Raw genomic sequence first — 22,235 nt, forward strand, 5'->3', positions numbered from 1 at the left:
ATAAAACTAAACAAAATGAAGAAAGATGCAAAAATTGTTATCAAATCTTTATTATTCATAATCATTAATTGCCATATATATGTAAATCATATTAGGTAATTCTGTAACTTTTATTTAAGGAAAGAATACACACTTCATATATTTTAGGTTGACTTATTCTTCGGTTCACTCCCTATGGTGAACCTCTAGGTTCACCGACCAATAGGATTGTGTTATTTCATATACGATATCTTTTAAAAAAAGGAACAAAATATTATCAAATTATATTATCTTTTTATAAAAAGAAATAAATAAAAAATAATAGTAATTACAAAAAAAAAAAATTTTAAAGTCATCAGCAAAACATTAAACCCTAAATCCTAATCCCTAAACCCTAAATCCTAAACCCTAAACCCTTAGGTAAACCCTAAACTCTAGGATAAATCTTAAACTCTAAATCAAAATCACTAAACACTAAAACATTCGAGGGTTTAGGATTTAGGGTTTAGAGTTTTAAGATTTAGTGTTTTTATTTAGAGTTTAGAATTTATCCAAGGGTTTAGGGTTTACCCAAGGATTTTGAGTTTATCCAAGGGTTTAGAGTTTACCCAAGGGTTTAGGATTTAGGATTTAGGGTTTAGGGATTAGGATTTAGGGTTTAGTGTTTTGCTGATGACGTTAAAAATATTTTTTTTAATTCTTTTTTTTGTAACTACTAATTTTTTTACTTTTTTATTTTAAAAACATAATATAACTTGACAATATTTTGTTTCCTTTTTTAAAAGATATCGAATTTGAAATAATGAAATTCTATTGGTTGGTGAACCTCTAGGTTCACCCTAAGGGGTGAATCCAAGAATAACTTTTTTAGGTTAATATAATATTTTCTAGTGTTATATAATTATAGAATGATATGACACCATTAGATTAAACTATATTTTATATTAGATGTTCTAGAATTTTTTGAAATGGAATTTAAAAGGCATTTAGAGTGTCACCTAGGATTTGAGGTTTTTTTAATTAGTACAAAATTAAAGTTCTAGTTTTTAAAAATATTTCTCAATTAATATATAGGGGATATTATGAATTTTTTGCTTCCTTTGGTCTACTTGGCCAATGAATAATTTATCCTTTATTTGTGTTTCTGGTCGATACTCTAGCTAGTGGTCGCTGTTATCTCCCGGACCCCACATTGGAGTTCAGCTACGGATTAGGTTTGATGGTAACAGAAAAGGATAAGTAGAAATGTACAATAATAGACAAGTCGTATTTTTGAAAGTGAAAGTCTATTTTAACGTTTTATATTTTCATAAAATACTTGGTTATATGCCAAGGACGGTCCCACTTGGTAATATAGGTTCAGATTCACCCGATGAATATAAATATTTTATATTTTACGTTATAAATATTACCTAGCTAAAGTGGTATAATATTTAGAAAGTGAATCGACCAAAGTATGAAGGCATTGGTGTGATGACGCGTCAGGTACATTTTTCTTTATATTTTCCCTCTTGGTCCCATAGTCGAAAATTTCAGTCAGTAATCTTCCAAGTGTTCAACGCGCGTGACCCAAAGCGCTCCTAAAAGTTTTCTCTCAACCCTAATCATTCTCGTTCTCGAATCGTCGACTTCATCTAACTTCTCCGGCGCCAGTAGGCGGTGTGAGAGGGCCACTTTCATCCCGCGAAGTCCATCTCCACCTCTTCCCTCTGCTGCTACCCTCTTCGTCTATCCTCCTTGCTCGGTCTTCTGGATCTGTAGGATCTCCTCCTCCGAATAATCGGGTATCAGAGGCGTCTCTGGTTCCTCTGGAACTCCAGCGAGGCTAGTCAAGTCCGGGTTATCATAGGGAGCCTTGGGTCTTCTGGTAGACGCTGATTGCGCTCGATCTGGGTCAGATCTGAGATCCGAGACACGCCGGAGCAACGGACGCGTAGCTGCCGTCCCCGTTCCTGCCTCGCCGTCTCGCTCCAGTCAGCTTCCTCTAACGACTTGCTCCAAGGTTTCGTAGAGCACCTCCTCTCAGTCTGAGTGAACTGTGGTAGCGAGGTGTACCACTGAGGACCTCTATCCCTTAGTCCAAGAATCAACAACCATGACGGTCTTACGGTAATTGTTTGGCTCCTCTTCTTGCTCCCGATCTTTGTTTAGTAGGGTTTTGAGGACAACCCGAAGTCAAGGAGTCACCTGCATCTAGCTGGAGCCTTCATCTACCAGTTGAGTCGTCTATTTTCAAGGAGCTTCTATACTCCTTCTGTGCTTCATTCACGTGTTTCTTTTGCTCCGTCAGCCTTTCTGATGTAACATCGCTGTCTGTATCATTCTTATGTGTCGCGTGGCCGGAGGGAGCCAGCTTAGACCGCCTACGCTTGACCGTAACTCGGGCTTCATTTTCTGCGGTATTGACTCGGGATTGCTTCTCTGTACTCTGTCGAGATAGCTAAGGTTTGATCGGTCGACGTCCTCCTCCAGTGGTGCGCCGGGGTGTTTGCCAGCCACCGCCGTTGAAGCCTGCTGGAGCCACTTCGGTGAGTGTTCGGCTGTAAACCTCTTAAAGCTATACTCTTGCTTGCTAGTCAATCCATATAAGCTAGAAGTGCATTGGTTTAGGGAGTTTAAATTGTTTTTCTTCTTGTGCTAGTTTAATCTATTAATTTCATGCTTTCGATTGTTTGGAAGTTTGGACTTTTTTTTAACTTTTGCAGTCCTTAAAAATCAAATTAGCTGTCAAATCAAGCTATGGCTGCAGGCTTCTTGTAACCAAATCATCATTCCTTGTAATGAAATTTACAATTTAGCAAAAAAGAATAGTCGAAAATTTGTTTTGAAAATCCTTTAATACTTTAGTGGAATATATTAACAGTACCTCTAATATTGTGTTACTTCATTTAAAAATACAAACAGTAACTTTCTAATGAATTTGAGTTTCAATACGAACCTACTTTATTTTTGTTCTGGAGTAAGAATATTATATAATTAAAAAAAATCATTAATTCATAAATGATTTACTGCAAAAAACTAGAGTAAAAATACAAATCTTATTTTTATTCACTATAGAGTAAAAAAAATTAGAAAATATTTTATTGCAAACTCCATTAATTTAGAGTATAAAATGAAATAGAATTAAAGATGCTCTGAATACTAATATATATATAATATATAGAGTTTAATGTATACTGAACTTTTCCTATCAAAGGCTTATGTATCTTGAGTTTTAATAAGAGAGATGTGCACTAGATTTAAAATGATTTATATTTAAAATTTTGCACCCAAAATGTATTTTGAATCCACCTTTATCAAAATGCGATGTTTTCTGGTTACGGAAGGAGTCAATTTTTGAAAAATCTAAATAATAAAAATATTAATAATTTAATATTTTATGAAGAAAAATGAGTGGAAACTATGAATATGGATGTTCTCATATTCTCAGATTAGCGGAAAATCAGTTAAGCGACTAATGTTTTGCGACGAAAGTGCTATCAAAAAAATATTTTTCTAGGGTCCAAAAAAAGCATCCGAACCCAACAACGAACCCAACCGAGTATAAGGAATATCGAAAGTGCAACGATCTCTCTCTTCTTCTTTTCTTCTCGATGCGTTCGTCATGAGATACATAATCGTGCTAACTGACGCCTCGAAACCTTCTGGATCGTCAAGAGTCTTATTATTCTTTTCCTGACTTGACCTCTCACGTGTTACATCCCATACTTGTTCTTCCTCTCTTTCCTGACCACTCTTGCTAACTCTACTGAGAAATTCTTCGAACCATTTAACGGAATCTTTGGGATACCGCTCGAGATTGTTGTCGTAGTCAACAAAATACAGACCGAACCTAGTAGAATATCCATGCTCCCACTCAAAATTATCAAGTAAAGACCATGCGTGATATCCTCTGACGTCACATCCATCCTCCCTGTTATAACGATTAAAAAGGTATTTAAATCATTAAGAAAACTGTGTAATGAAATTATGAAAGGACAAATTTCCTTTTTGTTACATGTGAAATTGTTTCATCTACTTAAAAACATTATCTTTAAAAATATTACAAAAAGAAACATTATATTTTCTATGATTATTTGTGATTTTTGTGAATTGATAATTTCATATATATATATATGAATGTCTTATAAATATATGCAAATGTTTGTTTGAAACTAATTTTTAATAAAATTATTGACCAGTATTTACATTATAGCTTTGTGGAGTTGTTCGAGATGGTCCTCGTGGTACTTTATCCTAAATGTATCCTTGAGAATATCCTCTCGTTATTTTGTACCGTCGTCGTAGTCATTAATTCCTATAGAAATCATTTATAGCAAATAAAAGTTAACAACGTATCCAAATTTTATTAGAGGAAAAAAAAATCTATACAAAGATTCTCACCGTTCTCTTTAATATAGACTGTAGGGTTATTGTATTTATCTTTGATGTAGTTAAGAACTTTTCGTAAACCTTCTGGTACCGAGTGGAGTATGCATCTATCCAGGGCCGGTCCTGGGTAAAGCCTAACGAAACATTGGCTTTATGCCCCCAAAAATTTTGGAAAAAATTACATAGAAAAGAGTTCCCAAAATTTTTTTTAGACTTCCAAATTTACCAAAAAAAATTTTTAGCTGGAATTTTTTAAAAACCGCCTACAGCCCCATAAATCTCAAGGCCGGCCCTGCCTCGATCTTCCTGTGTGACCAAGGAAACATTAATATTCTTAGAATCTTAGTTGATATTTATAAAATTTCAGCTCTTTTTATTAACTTTTACAAAGTATGTACATACCTCTGGTCCTATTTGGTGATTACTGTGATTTGTTACTGTTAAAAACAGACATGAAAAAATACTCTGAGTTAATTAGTTTCACTAAGAATATCATAAACGGATATTAAAATTAGCATTCTTACCTCTCCATTCCAACTGTTGATCAGTCTTGAATCGAGGTCGTGCAGGGTCGGTCAACGTGAGGAAGATGAGCAATGTAGCGTGCAGTATAATAGTTTACTCCAATGAAATCCGATGAATTTTTTAACATTCTGGATTGTTCTGCGGTGAAAGAAGATAATCTCTTTCCGTTTCTTTAGTGTTTCTGGATAATCTCCGTGGATAACTGGATCTAAATGCCTAAAATACCATATTCGATCAATAAATATCTAATCATTACAAGAAGATATACATTAACTATATCTAAGCTGGTCCATCTGTCCATTAATGTAGTACGAAGGTGCAACAAGTGTAAGTGGAAAATCGCCAAGTCTATGGGATTACTTCAGCCATAATTTTCCAGGTCCTTTGTACTTTTATTTATTTATTTATCTAGCCTACCAGAAAATTTTATTGGGCTATCAATAATTAGATTTAAACAATAGATGATTCATTGGATTTATAGATAGTGTAAATTAAATAAATATAATTTAATTTTGTAATCTTGTACCTCTATATGCTAAATATTTAAATATTTGTCGATGTTAACTTTTAAAATTATAAAGATATTTTTTAAAATAACAAAAATCATATTATCTAACAATGATTAATCTTTACTACCTTAAACCAATGAAAACAAATTTTAAACCATATAGTTTATTTTAAAAATTAAACAAAAACTAAATGTTTAATTATTTACTCGATAATATAAATCTATGAAACGAAAAGTTTAATTTTTTAAAAACTTTATAAATTTGTGAAATGTTACAATATCTTTGAATATGACAATAAAACAATATTTTACTAATCTTTATATATATAGTTACGATTTATTTAGCAAAAAAAAAAAATAAATAATGAAATAATAATCCGAAAATATATATATAGAAGAAGATATAAATACATGTGAAAGTTTGAAACAATCTATTCAATGAAAAAAATATACAGTAAACTAATTATGTTTTACAAATTGATAGACACATATATATTATAATATATGCCAATTTAGAATTGAAAACAAAATATTTTATATAAAAATAAATGAAAAAAAAATCTGCGCGGTTGCGTGGATCGAGATCTAGTGCAATTTTAAAATACAATTCAGTGGTATTTTAGTAAAACGATACTATTGTAAAAGCGGTAATTCATAAAATCTAAGTATATTTAGTTATATTTATGAAGTTAATAATATAATTGCATAAAATTAGCATTTGGTCAAGTTAACCTGATATATACTATTAACATTAGAAATACTAACGATGTAATTAAAATCTGATATGTATATGTACATACATGGGGGAGATCAGGGACAATGATATATATACTGTTAATTATTGGGTATATTTTATTAAAATAATAGTTTCTACGAACCAACTATCGTTTGTTATAATATATGTACGTAAAAATTGTCAAAAAGATTTTTTAATGGTTTAATGTTTGAATATTTTCTTAATGCTCTTGAAATTTGAATTTTCAAATACCTTAATTTAAAAATAGGAAATTCCATATATGGTTAGTTAAGCCTTTTCTACTTTTATTATGGATAGCAATTATATGTATTTGGGAAAAAAAAGATCGTGAATATGTAGGTATTTATAATACTACTTGCATATGGAGGCCACTAGTTTGCGCTTGTGAGAAGGTGCATGGATATTGTCACAATCACGTCTTCATTCATAAGTTTGTGACTAGCAAGCACAGCTGCACAAGTGAATCTGTCCACAATTTAATTATTGTAAGACAATTTTTATTATAAAGTTAAGTATCGTCAACATTGGGAATGTTTCACCCATTAGGCTCAGCTCTGAACATGACTTTGCTAATGGTTTAAGTCATAAAGTTAATCTTATGTCATGTGAGTCATGTGAACTATATCAGAACAAAAGCATGCGTTCTCTGGCCCCTTTTAATGTTACTATGTCCAGAAACAGCTTTCAGTAATATCAATATATGCGAAAGCGTTTAACGATTTTCTTCATATAGTCGTAATTCGAACTTAGACGTTATTTAACTTCCACTGAAAACATAATTTTAAATTGATCTGTTGAACTCTTTTTTTGGGAAAACTCATCAAATTGTGTCTCACTATCAAACTATTTGGATCAAACGTTCAGACCACATGGTCGCTTGCTCGCATGATCGCTCTTGCTGACTACTTGTTGTTTGATAACCTCCGTTATCTGCTAAGTAAAGTGGTGCTTTTCCTTTTGGAAGAATGTTTAAAGTGTCAAAAGTGCATAAGTTGCGAGTAAATGACACTCCAAACCTAATCTTATGTACCTTGCAAATAAACGCTATAATTAATGATATAAAGTATTATGAGCTAATTCACATTTTTAGATTTTTGTGTGGGCTAGATCATGGATAGAAACCCTAACTGCTTTCTGACTTTTATAAAAAGTAAAAAAAAAATTGGACAAAAATAAAAAGTAATTTGCTTTGCCATTTAAAACGTTACAGTGGGGCTGAAGAGAAAGCTATTAGTAAGAGTCCGTTGATGGTGGGATTTAAACCCATACCTTGGTTAATTTGTATTCACTAGATATTCTATTGTAAGTGTATAATATGATATTCCCACATCGGATCGAAAGTTCACTAGATATTCTATTGTAAGTGTATAATATGATATTCCCACATCGGATCGAAAGTTCACATACTATAGTATTACTCTCAACTTTTACACAATGCTATCATTAATAATGCATGGGACCAACCAAATCTACCAAATGATCGAACTCATAATACGACAAATGCTCATCGTTGAATATCAGAAGATTATAAAGAAGAACAAACTCTGGTAGAATAAAATCAATCAGAGATTATAATTATATCATAAAACCCAAATTATATATAACTAAAAGTTTTAAATAGAGAGAGATAACACGATTCTTAGGATTCCGTATTATTTTCTTATTATAAATTTTTAAACCAGGATATTCCTTATGATTTCCAAAAGGATGGTACAGTTTCCATCAATTGCTTTTCTTTGATTTCAAGAACTTCTTGAACCAATGAGCTGATTTTTTCAAGTGTCTCTTACATCCATCGTTGAAATCCACGAAAACCAGCCCAAATCGAACGGTGTATCCCGTGCTCCATTCAAAGTTGTCCAACAACGACCATACAAAAAATCCCTTCACCTGAGCTCCAATCCTATTTCATCAAGAAGCATTTGCAAATTTATACGTTTGTTTATGCCCCAATTATACAAAAAAAAAAAATCTTTGATATTTATTAATGTGGGAAGAAGAATTCTTAAAATTAGAGACAAAAATGCTTACGAGATCGCGTCTTTAAGCATCTCAAGATGTTGAGCGTAGTAGTCGATTCTTTCTCCGTCTTTAAGGAATATTTTGTCTGTACTAAATTCATCTCTCCCTACAATATATTTCACCCGGAAACTAGAGCTCATTGTCGAATATTCATAAATATATATGTGAATTACCGTTTTCGGTTATGTACATGACGGGATCTTTGAACTTATATTTTGCATAGAGGATAAGATCACGAATTCCCTTTGGATATATCAAAAGCCAATCTGATGCAGCCTGTAAAAATAAAAACCACACACACAATGTTTTATAAGATTAGTCTATGTTCTATGAACCTTGGCCTGTCCATTAGACCCTGTATTTTAAACCCAAAATGACAAGGTTTTATAAGATAAAGTCTAGTCAAGCACCTTTGGACCGATGGGAACTCCTTCTCTTTCGCCTGTTAACATAGTTTTGGGCTCGTAAAATTTTGACTAATTTATTTTAAAATGATTAAAGTAACTTGGATGATACGAAAACCGACCTGTGGTGTTCGCACAAGGATCAGAGGATAGTGTAACCTGTTCGGTAGAGCATGGAACATCCTTTGCGTAAGAGGAAGAGTAATAATTGATGCCAATGAAATCATATGAGCCCTTAAGCATCTTAGATTGTTGTTCAGTGAATGTAGGCAAGCGACCGCCTACGTTGTTGACCATGTCGAGTGGGTATTTACCGGTCACAAGGGGCTCCATAAAGAAGTCAAATGTGAATGCCAGGACTCGTGCCACAGCTAGCTTATCCTCAGCTGATTCTTCTGAATAGGGCAAGTTCCAAGCGGCGTTCAAAGCAATACCAATTTGACCTTTTTGAGATGCCTGTTGAACGACATTCAGGAGCAGATTTGTTATTCTCCGCAGAGAAATGAAATACAAAGATTCGATGATTCATATAACGACTATTTTCCGGGCATATGATGGTTATGGTAACTTGAAGATCAAGAAACAGAGTGGAAACTTGTTCTTACTCACATTGTATTTTTCTCTGTAGACTTCCACGGCGGCTCCGTGAGAAAGGATGAGGTTATGACCGACGATATAAGGCTCGGTGGCTCCATCTCCGGCGGTGCATTTAGGGTTTGTGAATTTAGAGCATCTTCCTGGAGCTGTTTTACCTTGACCATACCCTCCTTGCACCACTGACAATGGCTCGTTCATTGTCAACCAGTGTTTCACTCTGTCTCCAAAATTCTTAAAGCAAATATCCGCATAATCGCGGAAATCGTTTCTGTTTCATCCACCAAAACAAAACAAAAATTCAAAAATATCACAAATGCTAGAAATAAAAAGGTTTGGAGGGCATACACAAATTCTGCGCCAAGGAGTCCACCGTAAGCATCTTCAATGCCTTGTGGTGTGTCCCAATGGTAAATGGTGGCAAAAGGCGTAATTCCTATAGACAGAACAAAATTATATTTACGTTACTGCTTGTGTTGCGTTTATAACTAAAATCATATCTCATATCTGAAGGGTGGAAGAAATTTGTTTAGTAGCTATCGCTCCAAAGATAATACATTATTTTCTTGAAGTCAAAAGTAAAGACAATGTTTTCAGATTACATTATACATTATGTCGGAGTTTAGTCATATATATATATATGTATCTCCAGGTTTAGAAAACATTGGCTTTACTAAAACCTTATATGAAAGTAATCTGAAACAGAGAGCGTTACTTAATTTAGCCTATCTGTTAATTTTGGTTGTCTCTTCTTACCTTTGGACAAAAGCTCATTGATCAAGTTGTTGTAATAGTCAATACCAGCCTGGTTGATTCCTCCTTTAAGATTCCCATCTAAAAAAGAAACGGCTCATTAATTATTGGTTCTGGAAACTAAACAAATCACATGTGAACGAACATCCTTCAAAGAGAAGAACTTACGAGGCAATATTCTCGACCATGAGATAGAGAATCTGTAAGCATTGAGACCAATTTGATGCATTAAAGCTACATCTTCCTGTAATCCAGTGTGTTGATATAATCAAATCTTGTGGCTGATTTTGAGGCTAATAAAAAAAAAACTAAGTGTTTTATTTCACAATGTTCCAGAATTAATTTAACAAACCATTTTTTTAACTAGGTAGAAATTTTGTTTAGGGTTTGATATTTCAGAGTTTTACTTCACCGTTTTTTTAAGAATCATTTGTAATTTGGGTCGGTTTTATTTAATATAATATGATAAAAAATTTCTTGAGTCATTTTGATCAAGAGATAATTAGAAAAAAAATATTTCGTTGATTAGCTTAACAAAACGATCAATAATCGATTATTCATGATTAATTATATCTTTATACCGATTAGTAGATGAAGTATAATATTAAAGATATAAATATTTACCGAAACGTAAAAATTCTAAAAAACTTAAATTTATTTTATTTGTGCTAAGAAACAACAAACCAATAAATTTATTTATTTATTTATTAAATTAGCAAAATGATTCTCAATTGTTTAACCAATTTTAATCATTTTATACCATTTATTAATTTACGTATAATTTTAGCATTTATTTAATCATACAAATCTTAATTTATATTTGCAAAGATACAATTAAATTATTTTTTTCTTTCTAAAGTATATTAATGATGTTTATTATTATCCTATTACAGAATTTTCCAAAAAAGTTTTGTATAACTTACATTGTATATGTAATATGGTAATGACGTATAAGTAAAATTGAAAAAAAATATTTGTAACTAATGTTTAAGAAATTTTACATAGTTGATTCCAAAAGGACAATTACCTTGTAAAGATGGTAAGAGTCAGCTGCAACAGATCCATTGCTACCGTCCTTTATCCTCTCTGGCGGATTAAAAATATGAAAACATTAACTGGATTTATCAACTATACTCCCATTAAAGAATCAAAAGATATTCCCACCATTTTAGAAAGATGCATATTTTTGGTTTATACAGATACTAAGAAAATATTTTAAATTTTGTATTTTCTGTGATTAGCTATTTGCAATAATTTTGATTAATTTTAACCAATCAAAATTTGATAAATACAGTCAATAATTTTTTAAAATTTAACATTTACTATTATTACCAAATAAAATTCATTAAAATGTAAAAAAAATTATATTTTAAAATATAGATCAATTCGGAGGGAGTAATAGATAAGGTTTGACATTTTACTTTATTCAATGATATTCCACAAGTTGGTCATTTTCAAATCTCATGAAAGACCAACCAATCATTAATAAGAAAATATTCACACACGTATATACTTTATGCATGGTCTTCAAATCTGAATTAAAGTAAAACCTGGATATTTTTCAGTGAAAGTATCCCAGATACTTGGTCCTTTACCATCTTCATGAGCAGATCCTTCAATCTGAGAAATGTTAAACGAAAACCCATAAATTATATAAGCAATGATCAGATTTATTTTGAGAAACAAATAATAAAAATTAGAAGAAATCATAAAAGAAATACCTGGTAAGCAGATGTTGAAGACCCAAAAATGAAATCTTTTGGAAAATCACTTCTTCTTAGTTCAGGTGCTGAACAAAGATATTTTGCGGCTATCACAATGACGACCACTAGTAAAGAAAGATATGTTCCTGTCATTCTAAATTTCGTTTGATTGTTATTTTTTTGATTGAAGAGATGATTAAGTGGAGGTTTCTATATAGTGTTTCTTTTTCAATAAAATTAATGCAGAGACCAACCGAATAAATCAAATGGTCCAAAAGGTTGTTTACATAGAAATCGAAAGTCGTTACATAGCCTTTTTTCAAAAAAAAAGAAAGTCGTTACATAGATACTATTACTCCCAACTTTTACACGTGCTAAAACTAACAATGCATGGGGCCAACAAATTCCCAAATGATCAATGTTTTTCCATAGTTTAGTATTAATAAATGCATGGACCAACCGAAACTTTCCAAATGGTCCAAGACTCCAAGGTTGGTTAATACTTAATAGGAAGCGAAAGTTGTTTCACATAGAACTTGTTATTGGATTCACCCTTTGGGATTACGTTGAACTTCTAGGTTCACCAACCAATAATATTATATTATTTCATATTTGACATGACATTTTTTAAAAATAAAATAAAATATTGTCAAGTTATACTATGTTTTTAAAAATAAAAAAGTAAAAAAAATAAATAAAAAGTAGTAGTAGTTACGAAAAAAATATTTTTAAAAAAAATATTTTTAACGTCGTCAGCAAAACATTAAATCCTAAACCCTAAATTCTAATCCCTAAATCCTAAATCCTAAATCCTAAACCTTAAACCTTTGGGTAAACCCTAAACCTTTGGATAAATCCTAAACTCCAAATCAAAAACACTACACACTAAAACGACTCAAAGGTTTAGGGTTTAAGATTTAGAATTCATGGTTTAGTGTTTTAGTGTTTAGTGTTTTTGATTTAGAGTTTAGAATTTATCCAAGAGTTTAGGGTTTACCCAAAGATTCAAGATTTAAGATTTAGGATTTAGTTTTGATGAAAACGTTAAAAATATTTTAATTTTTTTTTTGTAACTACTATTATTTTTTATTTATTTTTTACCTTTTTATTTTAAAAACATAATATGACTTGACAATATTTTTTTTTTTTTTCTAAAAAATATCGAATATAAAATAACGAAATTTTAGTGGTTGGTGAGGTTCACCCCAAGAATAACTCCGCTGTTGTGACCATCAAATGCATGGGACCAACCAAAATTTCCAAACGATCTACGATCTATTGTTGTATAATAGGACTACGATCTATTGTTGTATAATAGGACACTTCCACGTCTGATCCAATGTTAGTTTTATTCTCAACTTTTATACATGCTAAAATTAATCATGCATGGGACCAACCAAACTTTCCAAATGATCCAACTCATAATACCACAAATGATCATCGTCGACATCTAGGAGATTATTAAAAAAAAGGAACAAACTCTGTGGTCGACGAAAATCAACCAGGTTATATTATTAAAAAAACCAATCAGGTTCGTTGTATATAAATAACTAAAACTGTAAAACAATTTTCATGTTGACCAAAAGAAAACCATTCCTCATTATTTCTAACTGGGAAAGATAATACAACATCTATTTATTAAAAAGTGTCATTTTTCACAAAAATTAAAAAAAAATTATATAATAGACTAATTAAGAATATATCTTTATTTAATGCATAATTAATTGAATGAGAATGATAAAAAAATTTATTGGTTATTCAAGAAAGTAAAAAGTATATTTAATGTACAAAATTACATTGAAATTGTAGAATAACATTTTTTTAAAATAAAATAAGAAAACCTAAAGTGACACTTAAAATGACACAAATGGATTAGTAATAATAATAATAAACTGAATGGTACAGTTTACATTAATTGCTTTTCTTTGGATTCAGAAACTTTTTGAACCAATCAAGTGATCAACAGAATTTTCTGGTAAACTTTATAACCATTCATTTTTCGGAATGGTACAATTTGCATTAATTCTCCATCTACCCATGGTACAGTTTGCATTAATTCTCCATCTACCCATTCGAAGTTTGTCCAACAACCACCAAGCAAAAATTCCATTCACATTAGCTCCAAGCTTATTTCATCATTTAGCAAAAGCATTTACGGCACCGTTGCATAACTGTATATGTTTGTTTAAGTCCGCAACAGGCTTGGAGCTTTCGGAGAAATGTACCGACATGCCTATGAGAAAGGGCTGTCAAGATGGCTACCACACGACGATAGAGTTACAACTAGCATTTTCTTTTAAAACACAAATGCTTAAAACAATGCAACAGCAAATGTAAAAAAGATTTTTTTGTTCAAATTAATTTAATATTTTTTTTAAAAAAAAATTCCACTTATACATAAAATTAATTATCTTTGTTAGTGGAAAAGTGGGAAGTGGAATTCTTAGTATTAGAGATCGCGTCTTGAACCACCTGAAGATGTCGAGCGTAGAAATCAGGTGTTGAAGAGTACTTCATTGGAGGATGTTACAATGAGCACTAGTAAAGAAAATATTTTATTCTCATTCTTAATTTTGTTTTAATTATTATTTTTTTATTGAGGAGATGATTAAGTAGAGGTCTATATAGGGACTATAATTGTCTTTGCACTAGTTATGTGTTTCTATATATAGACATTTTTTATATTAACATGAGATATTACGGATCTATTGAAGTATCTATAATAATTTCTAAACTGGAACGATATCATACAGATTGACAGTCTTTCTGAGTACTAAAATAAAATCAGGATATACTTCTCGTTTTCTTTACATAGTATTTTTAATCCTTCAGAAAAAAACACTAAATCCTTTAGAAAAAGATTACGAACCGTTCATTAACTCTTCATAGCCATTAACATAAATCATGAGTAACATAAGATATAGATGAAGTATACATGCTTCCTCTTCCTGATTTAATTGGTAAACAAGAGTTAAAGTACTTCCTAGAGACTGAAACATGCCGCTCTAATTAGTAAAGGCAGATAAGTCGCACAAACCTTTGAGAAAGGAATTCGTAAACCTTTAGAAAATAATTATGAACCATTCAGAAAGGAATTTTGAACCTTTCATAAAAGAATTTTGAACCCTTTTAGAAAAGAATTTTGAAACCTCCAGAAAAGAATTTCGAACCTTTCAAATTATATGAAATTTATATGAATTTTAGCATTGTTTAATATTTAAACCTTCTATAAAATAATAAAATATTTGTAAAATATTTAAGATATAAAATTGTAAAGACTAAATTGCTAAATTAAAATGAAATTTTTTGAAAACGTATTTTATAAATTAAAAATAAATTAAAATTTTCAAAAATAAATTTTAAAACAGTGAACTCTGTAATTGAAGTTTCAAAGTTCAAAACCTTAAATTTGAAACCTTAACATTGTTTTTGGAACATATAAAAATTTCTGCTTAAGTTATAAGATTGGTTTTGTAAATACTTTTACTCACAATTTTTACACATGCTATACTTAATACTGTATAGACCAGCCAAAAAATTACATAAGAATTGAAGGTTTTTACATAATATCACTCCCAACTTTTACACGTGCTATAACAGACAACTTAAAATCGCTGGAAATGTTTTTAATAAAATTTAATTTACAAAATTAAAACTTTTTTATATTTTTTGTATTATTGTATTTGGAAACATATATAATTATATAATTTGTATTTATATTAAATAAAAAACTTATATAAAATATGACTTAATTTTATTTTTCAATTGTTTCGCTTTTCTTTATAAAATTTCAATAAATTTCTATAATTTATTTGATTAATTGTGTGATATATTTTTTCATAAAATTTTAATTATAAAAATTATTTGCAGTAAATTTATTTACTCTAAAATTTTATTTATACACTATGTAATTGAATATGAAAGTTATTTAAATTTACATGAATGTACGTTTCTATTTATGAAAATATAAATAAATCAATTTATTAAGTTGATTGATTTAATATTAATTGAAACTATTTTTAGTATCTAAACCTGCAAGAAAAAGCAGTTATACACTTTTCATAAATTATTTGAATGTTTTTGTCAATTATTAATTATATTACACTGTTTAGTTATAAATTTAATTGTTGTGTTATTTAGAAACATATCTAGTAGTATACTATTGTTTTATAATTATTTTAATGAAGTTCTAGTGTTTTCATTAATTATTAGTGACATTTTATATAAATAACATATGACTGATGGTAAGACCATTATAATTTTTCTATTTTAGTAGGAGATGTGAATGAAACCAACCAAGTTTAAAAATGATTCAATGTTGTATAATAGAATATTCCACGTTTGATCGAAAGTTGTTAAATATTTTTGTATTACCCCCAACTTTTACACATGCTATAATTATGTTTTAAAACTTATTATATTTTAAAATAAGTTTTGATATTTTTTTTAGATTTTTATTATTTGCTTAGAATATTTAAATTTGAACTTATATAATTTTAAGTTTAAATATATATTTAATCATATATATGTATATACATAAAAATAATAATCTTGGAAAGATTTTTATCAACTTTTTGGTTAAAATATATTAAATTAAATTCTATAAAATTAAGAGACATTAAATATCTAAAATTTGTAGATATTAAAAGAAACTAATGGTATTGGATTAAAATAATTATAATTTTTATTAAAAAAATGCATAAAATTTTGAAGAATTGTTTTAGCAGTAAAATTATATAATTATAAAAAATATAATTAAATAATAATTTGAAAATTGTAAATTATTATTAAAATTATATTTCTACTATATATTATATTATTTATTGTTATATTAATGATGATCTATAAGTTATTAGCATATTCTGAAAAAAAATACCAAAAATATAAATCAATAATAAATAAAAATATCTATGCCACATTGTTGTTGATATGACATATCATCATTTTTTTTTCAAACCACTTCTCAAATAATATACAAGAAGATGCATTGAACCAACCACATTTTCCAAATGACCCAACTCATAATACCACAAATGATCATCTTTGAAAGCCAGGAGATTATAAAAAGAACAAACTCTGTGGTAGAGTATAATCAACCACGTTATATTATTAGAAAACCCAATCGGGTTCGTTGTAGAATAACTGAAAGCTTAAAACCATTCCTCATTGTTTCCAACAGAGAAAATAATAATAACGTACGGAAAAATTAAACGGAATGTTTCAAGCAGTGTCCATCAATTGCTTTTCTTTGGATTTAAGAACTCTGTGAACCAATCAGCCGATTTTTTCGGGTATCTCTTACTTCCATCTTTGAAATCCACGTAAACCAGCCCAAACCGGACGGTGTATCCCACTGCCCATTCGAAGTTGTCCAACAACGACCACGCAAAAAATCCCTTCACATTGGCTCCGACCCTAAATCATCATTTAACAAAATCATTGGCAACATCGTAACATAACTCTATATGTTTGTTTATGTCCACATATACTCAAATTAATTATCTTTGTTACTTGTAATATGTGAGAAGTGAATTTCTTAAAATACTTACGAGATAGCGTCTTGAACCATCTCAAGATGTCGAGCGTAATAATCGATTCTATCGCCGTCTTTAAGGAATATTTTGTCTGTGCTAAATTCATCTCTCCCTACAATATATATCACCCGGAAACTAGAGCTCATTGTCGAATATTCATAAATATTATATCAATTAGAGCTCATTGTCGAATATTCATAAATATTATATCAATCAATAAAGCTCATGGCTTTGTGAATGTGAATTACCGTTTTCAGTTATGTACATGACGGGATCTTTGAACTTGTATTTTGCATAGAGGACAAGATCACGAATTCCCTTTGGATATACCAAAAGCCAATCTGATGCTGCCTATAAAAATAAAATAAACACACATACAAAGGTTTTATGAGATTAGTCTATGATCTCTAAACCTTAGCCGGTCCAATAGACCGTGTAATTTTAACCCAAATATTACAAGGTTTTATGAGATTGGTCTAGACAAGTACCTTTGGACCAATGGGAACTCCTTCTCTTTCGCCTGATAACATATAGGTTTTGGAGTCGTAATTATCAGTTGGTTTATTTAAAAAATGACAAAGTAACCTGGGCGATACGAAAACGGACCTGTGACGCTGGCACAAGGATCGGAGAACATTGTAACCTGTTCGGTGGAACATGGGACATCCTTTGCGTAAGTGGAAGAGTAATAATTGATGCCAATGAAATCATATGAGCCCTTAAGCATCTTAGACTGTTGTGCAGTAAATATAGGCAAACGACCGCCTTTTACGTTGTTGACCATGTCGACTGGGTATTTACCAGTTACAAGTGGCTCCATAAAGTAGTCAAATGTGAAGGCCATGGCTCGTGCCGCAGCTGACCTATCTTCGGCTGATTCTGTATAGGGCAAGTTCCAAGCCGCGTTCAAAGCAATACCAACTTGACCTTTTTGAGATGCCTGTTAAACAACATTCAAGAGAATATTTTTCATACTCCGCAGACAAATAAACTGACAAAGATTCGATGATTCATAACAAGGATTATTTGCCGCGTATAATGGTCAGTTTTGGTAACTTGAAGACCAAGAAACAGAGCGAATCTTGTTTTTTATTCACCTTGTATTTTTCTCTGTAGACTTTGACGGCGGCTCCGTGAGCAAGGATGAGGTTGTGACCGACGATATAAGGTTCGATGGCTCCATCTCCGGCGGTGCAATTAGGGTTTGTGAATTTGGAGCATCTTCCTGGAGCCATCACACCTGCAACGTACCCTTGTTGCACCACTGTTAGTGGCTCGTTCAGCGTCATCCAATGCTTCACTCTGTCTCCAAAGTTCTTAAAACAAATATCCGCATAATCACGGAAATCGTTTCTGTTTCATTCATCAAAACAAAAATAAAATCAATAAAATCGTTTATGTAATATAACTCTTTTCTCTTCTTTTTCTACGATATTACAAATTCTACAAAAAAAAAAATATTGGTCTGGAGTACTTACACAATTTCTGCGCCACGGAATCCACCGTAAGCATCTTCAAGGCCTTGTGGTGTGTCCCAGTGGAATATGGTGGCAAAAGGCTTAATTCCTATAGACAGTAACATAATATTTACATTACTGCATGTGTTACGTTTATACCTAAAATGCATATCTTATATCTAAAGGTTGGAAGAAAGATGATTAGTCGCTATCTCTCTTAAAATTATTTTCTTAATGTCAGATGATTTCCTTCAAAAAAATGTGGTAACTAATTCAATGGCTAACATGTACTCTTTCCAAATCCGTACGTGAATTCAAACCGCACCACTCATTTTCAAGGCAGACAAATTTGGTTTTATCCGGTTGGAACACATTAACTTACAGTATCTCTTATACATTGTTTGCAAAGCTATTTTGAGGAGTGTTCTCTCTACAATCATTTTCACAAAATAAACGTAAATACTAGAAATAATGATATGGCTTATAACTAAAAGTGACATGAATAATTATATTTAATGCTTATTTTTATTTTTGATAAATGTTTTAGAATATGAAAGTAAATTATAAATCATCATTAAAGTAAATTTAGTCAAATATGACATTAAATAATATAATATAGAAACATAAAAATATTTTAAATTTTTTGAAATTTAATCTACTTCTATTTTTTAAAACTTAAATTATACAATTTTATTATTAAAAATATTTTCAGTTTTTTTTTACAATTTTTAGAAATTATTAATTTTAATCATGATATTATTAGCTTCTTTTATATATCTAGAAATTTTAGAAATACTTTTTATTTATACTTTTGATAATTATACATCAAAAAAAATTAATTAATTTTATACAAGTTGATTTAATGTATTTTATCCAGAAAAAATAGATAAAAATCTATTTAAAATTATAATTTTAAATATATACATATCTATTCTTAAATATAGTTTAAAATAAAAAATGTTTAAACTTAATTTTATGTTCAATTAGATCAAAAATTATATAAAAAGGTAAGAAAATATAAAATCCAAAATAATCATAAAATTTTATTTTTAAATATAATTTCAAATTCAATTTTTATATCTGCACATGGTGCAAGAATATACCTAATATTTTTGAACTTTGGAGATAAATTTAAGAAAAATGCATGATCAGAAGAAGCCTTTAAAATAAAATCTAAGTATGCGTATAGGAATAATACTATGGATTTAATTTTAAAAATATATCACGATTAGAAAGAAATATATTATTTAATATATACTTCGGGTAGCTAATTTTTTTTTTTTTTTTTTTTTTTTTTTTTTTAACTGACTAATATTTTCTTCAGTTCTTTAATTTGGCTCCAACCGATGACATGTAAAATTAAAGTTGAGTTATAGTATATATTATAATTTGACGTAAATAATAAGTGAGAAAACTGTAAATTTATATAGTAAATTTGAATTAAAAATAAGATTTACTATTTTACTAAAGGCTGATATTCCTCATCCCGTCGGGTAGCTAAAATTTTAAATTAGAGTAACGTGAAAGAGAGAGCGTTATTTTAGCCTCTGTCAAATTGGATGTTGTCTTACCTTTGGACAAAAGCTCATTGATTAAGTTGTTGTAATAGTCAATACCAGCCTGGTTGATTCCTCCTTTCAAATTCCCATCTACATAAGAAAAAACTCATTAGTATTATTGGCACTAGAAATTAATCAAATCAACATGTAAACAACTTTCAAAGAGAAGAACTTACGAGGCAATATCCTCGACCACGAGATAGAGAATCTGTAAGCATTGAAGCCAATTTGATGCAATAAAGCCACATCTTCCTGCAATCAATTGTTGGTTAATTTTGAGGCCAATGAAATTCAGAACAAACTATATGAATTTTAGGTATTTGATGCCAAAAAAAAAACAGTTACCTTGTAAAGATGGTACGAGTTATCTGCAACAGAACCATTGCTACCATCCTTTATCTTCTCTGGTGAAATAAAATAAAAACATTAATTAAGTTTATCAACTATACTCCCATTAAAGAATCAAAACAGTGTAGTTAAGCTTTTTCCTATTCAATGATATTTCACATTTAGTCTTTTTCCAGATCTCATGAAAAACCAACCAATCTTTAATAAGAACAGATTTACACATTTATATATACATAATTGACGGATCTTGAATCTAAACTATTCTTTAGATCGGTGAAACTATAAGATTTGAATTAGAATAAAACCTGGGTATTTTTCAGAGAAAGTATCCCAGATACTTGGTCCTCTACCATCTTCATGAGCAGCTCCTTCAACCTGAGATATGTCAAGCAATATAAATTATCTAATCAGTGATCAAATTTATTTGAAGAAATGATAATAATAATTAGAAGAAACAAAAAAAAAAGATATACCTGGTGAGCAGAGGTTGCAGACCCAAAAATGAAATCTTCTGGAAAATCACTTCTTCTTAGTTTAGGTATTGAAGAGTTGGACATGGCAAGAACCTCACAGGAGGCTAAGACAAGCACTAGTAAAGAAAGATATTTTCCTCTCATTCTTAATTTTCCTTTTGTTGCTGAATTTTTTTTTTAATGTGAAGATGATTAAGTGGCCGTTGATATAGGGAATATAATATTTTTTCCACTAGTCATGTGATTTTCTATAAATAAATTTGATAAAGATATTCTTGTAGAGAGAAAGAGAGAGTGTGAAAAAATCTAACTTTTTTCTAACGGCATAAATTAGTAATTGAAAATTCAACTAACCTTATTTAATTATCAAAATTTTGTTGAAGAAAACTTACTTATTTGCATTTAAGCAACAAAAACTTACTTATTTGCATCGATCGATTTATCTAAAGCTGAGCCATTACAAAAAAGATATTTAAAGCAATGCATCATCATTGCACGTCCTTCAGTCAATCGCGGGATGTGCTAATTTCTGACGGAAACGTGAAGTCGTGTGAAATTGACAAGTCTTTTCAATATTCTGCCAAAACATCTTTTGATTAAGAGATTAAAGTACTAATCAGCTTCTTGTAACGGCTATTTATTTCAAATTTTGTTGATTTGCTTCTAGGGTTTCTCCATTTTTTTGTCAACTTCTTGGGTTTCACCTTAAGACGATTTTTCAACTTTTTTTTGGGTTAAATACACCTCTCTCCTAGGGAGAAAGAACAATTTTAAGATTAAGAGTAATTGATGTTTTAGATTTAATTTTTTTAAGGATAGTGGGTGATCTCTTTTTCCAGAGAGAGAATGTGAAAGTTCTAATGGCTATGCGTCGTGTTTATTTAGATTAGTAGCGAATTTGAATTCAGATCTCTTAGAGATCCATATAACGTCTTGTGACACCCGACCACTAACGCGTGGTTTGATGTTTTAGATTTTGTTATTAGATTTGAAAGACTGATGTTTTTAAGAGCAGTTAATACATTTATCTTTAAAACTAAAACATTAAATCAAATGAAAAAAATGTGAATGGAACAAAATTTTATTAGTAAAATCTAAAACAAAATTTTATTAGTAAAATCTAAAAGTGCTAAACAAAATATATATATTTATTAATTAATATGTATGAAAATGTTATAACATCAGCGAGAGAGAGAGTAACATATATATACATTTTATTATGTAATAAAGGGTCTTTTTCATAGGTAA

General features: G+C 30.1%; 2 protein-coding genes across 2 annotated transcripts; both read right to left on the reverse strand.

Moving 5' to 3' along the window:
- Positions 1 to 7,779: 7,779 nt before the first annotated feature.
- On the reverse strand, positions 7,780 to 11,887 carry LOC106341818 (beta-glucosidase 15-like). Its single transcript, XM_013780546.1, has 12 exons — positions 11,635 to 11,887; positions 11,464 to 11,533; positions 10,941 to 10,999; positions 10,082 to 10,157; positions 9,917 to 9,994; positions 9,509 to 9,596; positions 9,176 to 9,431; positions 8,689 to 9,022; positions 8,573 to 8,604; positions 8,336 to 8,438; positions 8,172 to 8,268; positions 7,780 to 8,043 (listed from the first exon to the last, which is right to left on the reverse strand). Exons 1-12 carry the CDS (start codon positions 11,767 to 11,769, stop codon positions 7,863 to 7,865), a joined length of 1,509 nt encoding a protein of 502 aa, XP_013636000.1. The 5' UTR covers positions 11,770 to 11,887; the 3' UTR covers positions 7,780 to 7,862.
- A 4,754-nt stretch (positions 11,888 to 16,641) lies between these two features.
- LOC106341817 (beta-glucosidase 15-like) lies at positions 16,642 to 21,226 on the reverse strand. Its single transcript, XM_013780545.1, has 12 exons — positions 20,988 to 21,226; positions 20,820 to 20,889; positions 20,512 to 20,570; positions 20,343 to 20,418; positions 20,179 to 20,256; positions 18,629 to 18,716; positions 18,248 to 18,503; positions 17,757 to 18,090; positions 17,639 to 17,670; positions 17,399 to 17,501; positions 17,166 to 17,262; positions 16,642 to 17,031 (listed from the first exon to the last, which is right to left on the reverse strand). Exons 1-12 carry the CDS (start codon positions 21,129 to 21,131, stop codon positions 16,851 to 16,853), a joined length of 1,518 nt encoding a protein of 505 aa, XP_013635999.1. The 5' UTR covers positions 21,132 to 21,226; the 3' UTR covers positions 16,642 to 16,850.
- Positions 21,227 to 22,235: the final 1,009 nt, after the last annotated feature.

Source organism: Brassica oleracea, chromosome C4 (genome assembly GCF_000695525.1).
Source record: "Brassica oleracea var. oleracea cultivar TO1000 chromosome C4, BOL, whole genome shotgun sequence".
In the NCBI taxonomy this organism is placed as follows: domain Eukaryota; kingdom Viridiplantae; phylum Streptophyta; class Magnoliopsida; order Brassicales; family Brassicaceae; genus Brassica; species Brassica oleracea.

Coding starts and splice junctions, on each gene's coding strand:
- LOC106341818 (XM_013780546.1), bottom strand. CDS start 11,769: ATGACAGGAACATATCTTTCTTTACTAGTGGTCGTCATTGTGATAGCC. Junction 11,534..11,634: donor CTTCAACATCTGCTTACCAG/GTATTTCTTTTA, acceptor AACATTTCTCAG/ATTGAAGGATCTGCTCATGA. Junction 9,432..9,508: donor CTCCTTGGCGCAGAATTTGT/GTATGCCCTCCA, acceptor TGGATGAAACAG/AAACGATTTCCGCGATTATG.
- LOC106341817 (XM_013780545.1), bottom strand. CDS start 21,131: ATGAGAGGAAAATATCTTTCTTTACTAGTGCTTGTCTTAGCCTCCTGT. Junction 17,671..17,756: donor TCCTTGTGCCAGCGTCACAG/GTCCGTTTTCGT, acceptor ATATGTTATCAG/GCGAAAGAGAAGGAGTTCCC. Junction 17,263..17,398: donor CATGTACATAACTGAAAACG/GTAATTCACATT, acceptor TATATATTGTAG/GGAGAGATGAATTTAGCACA.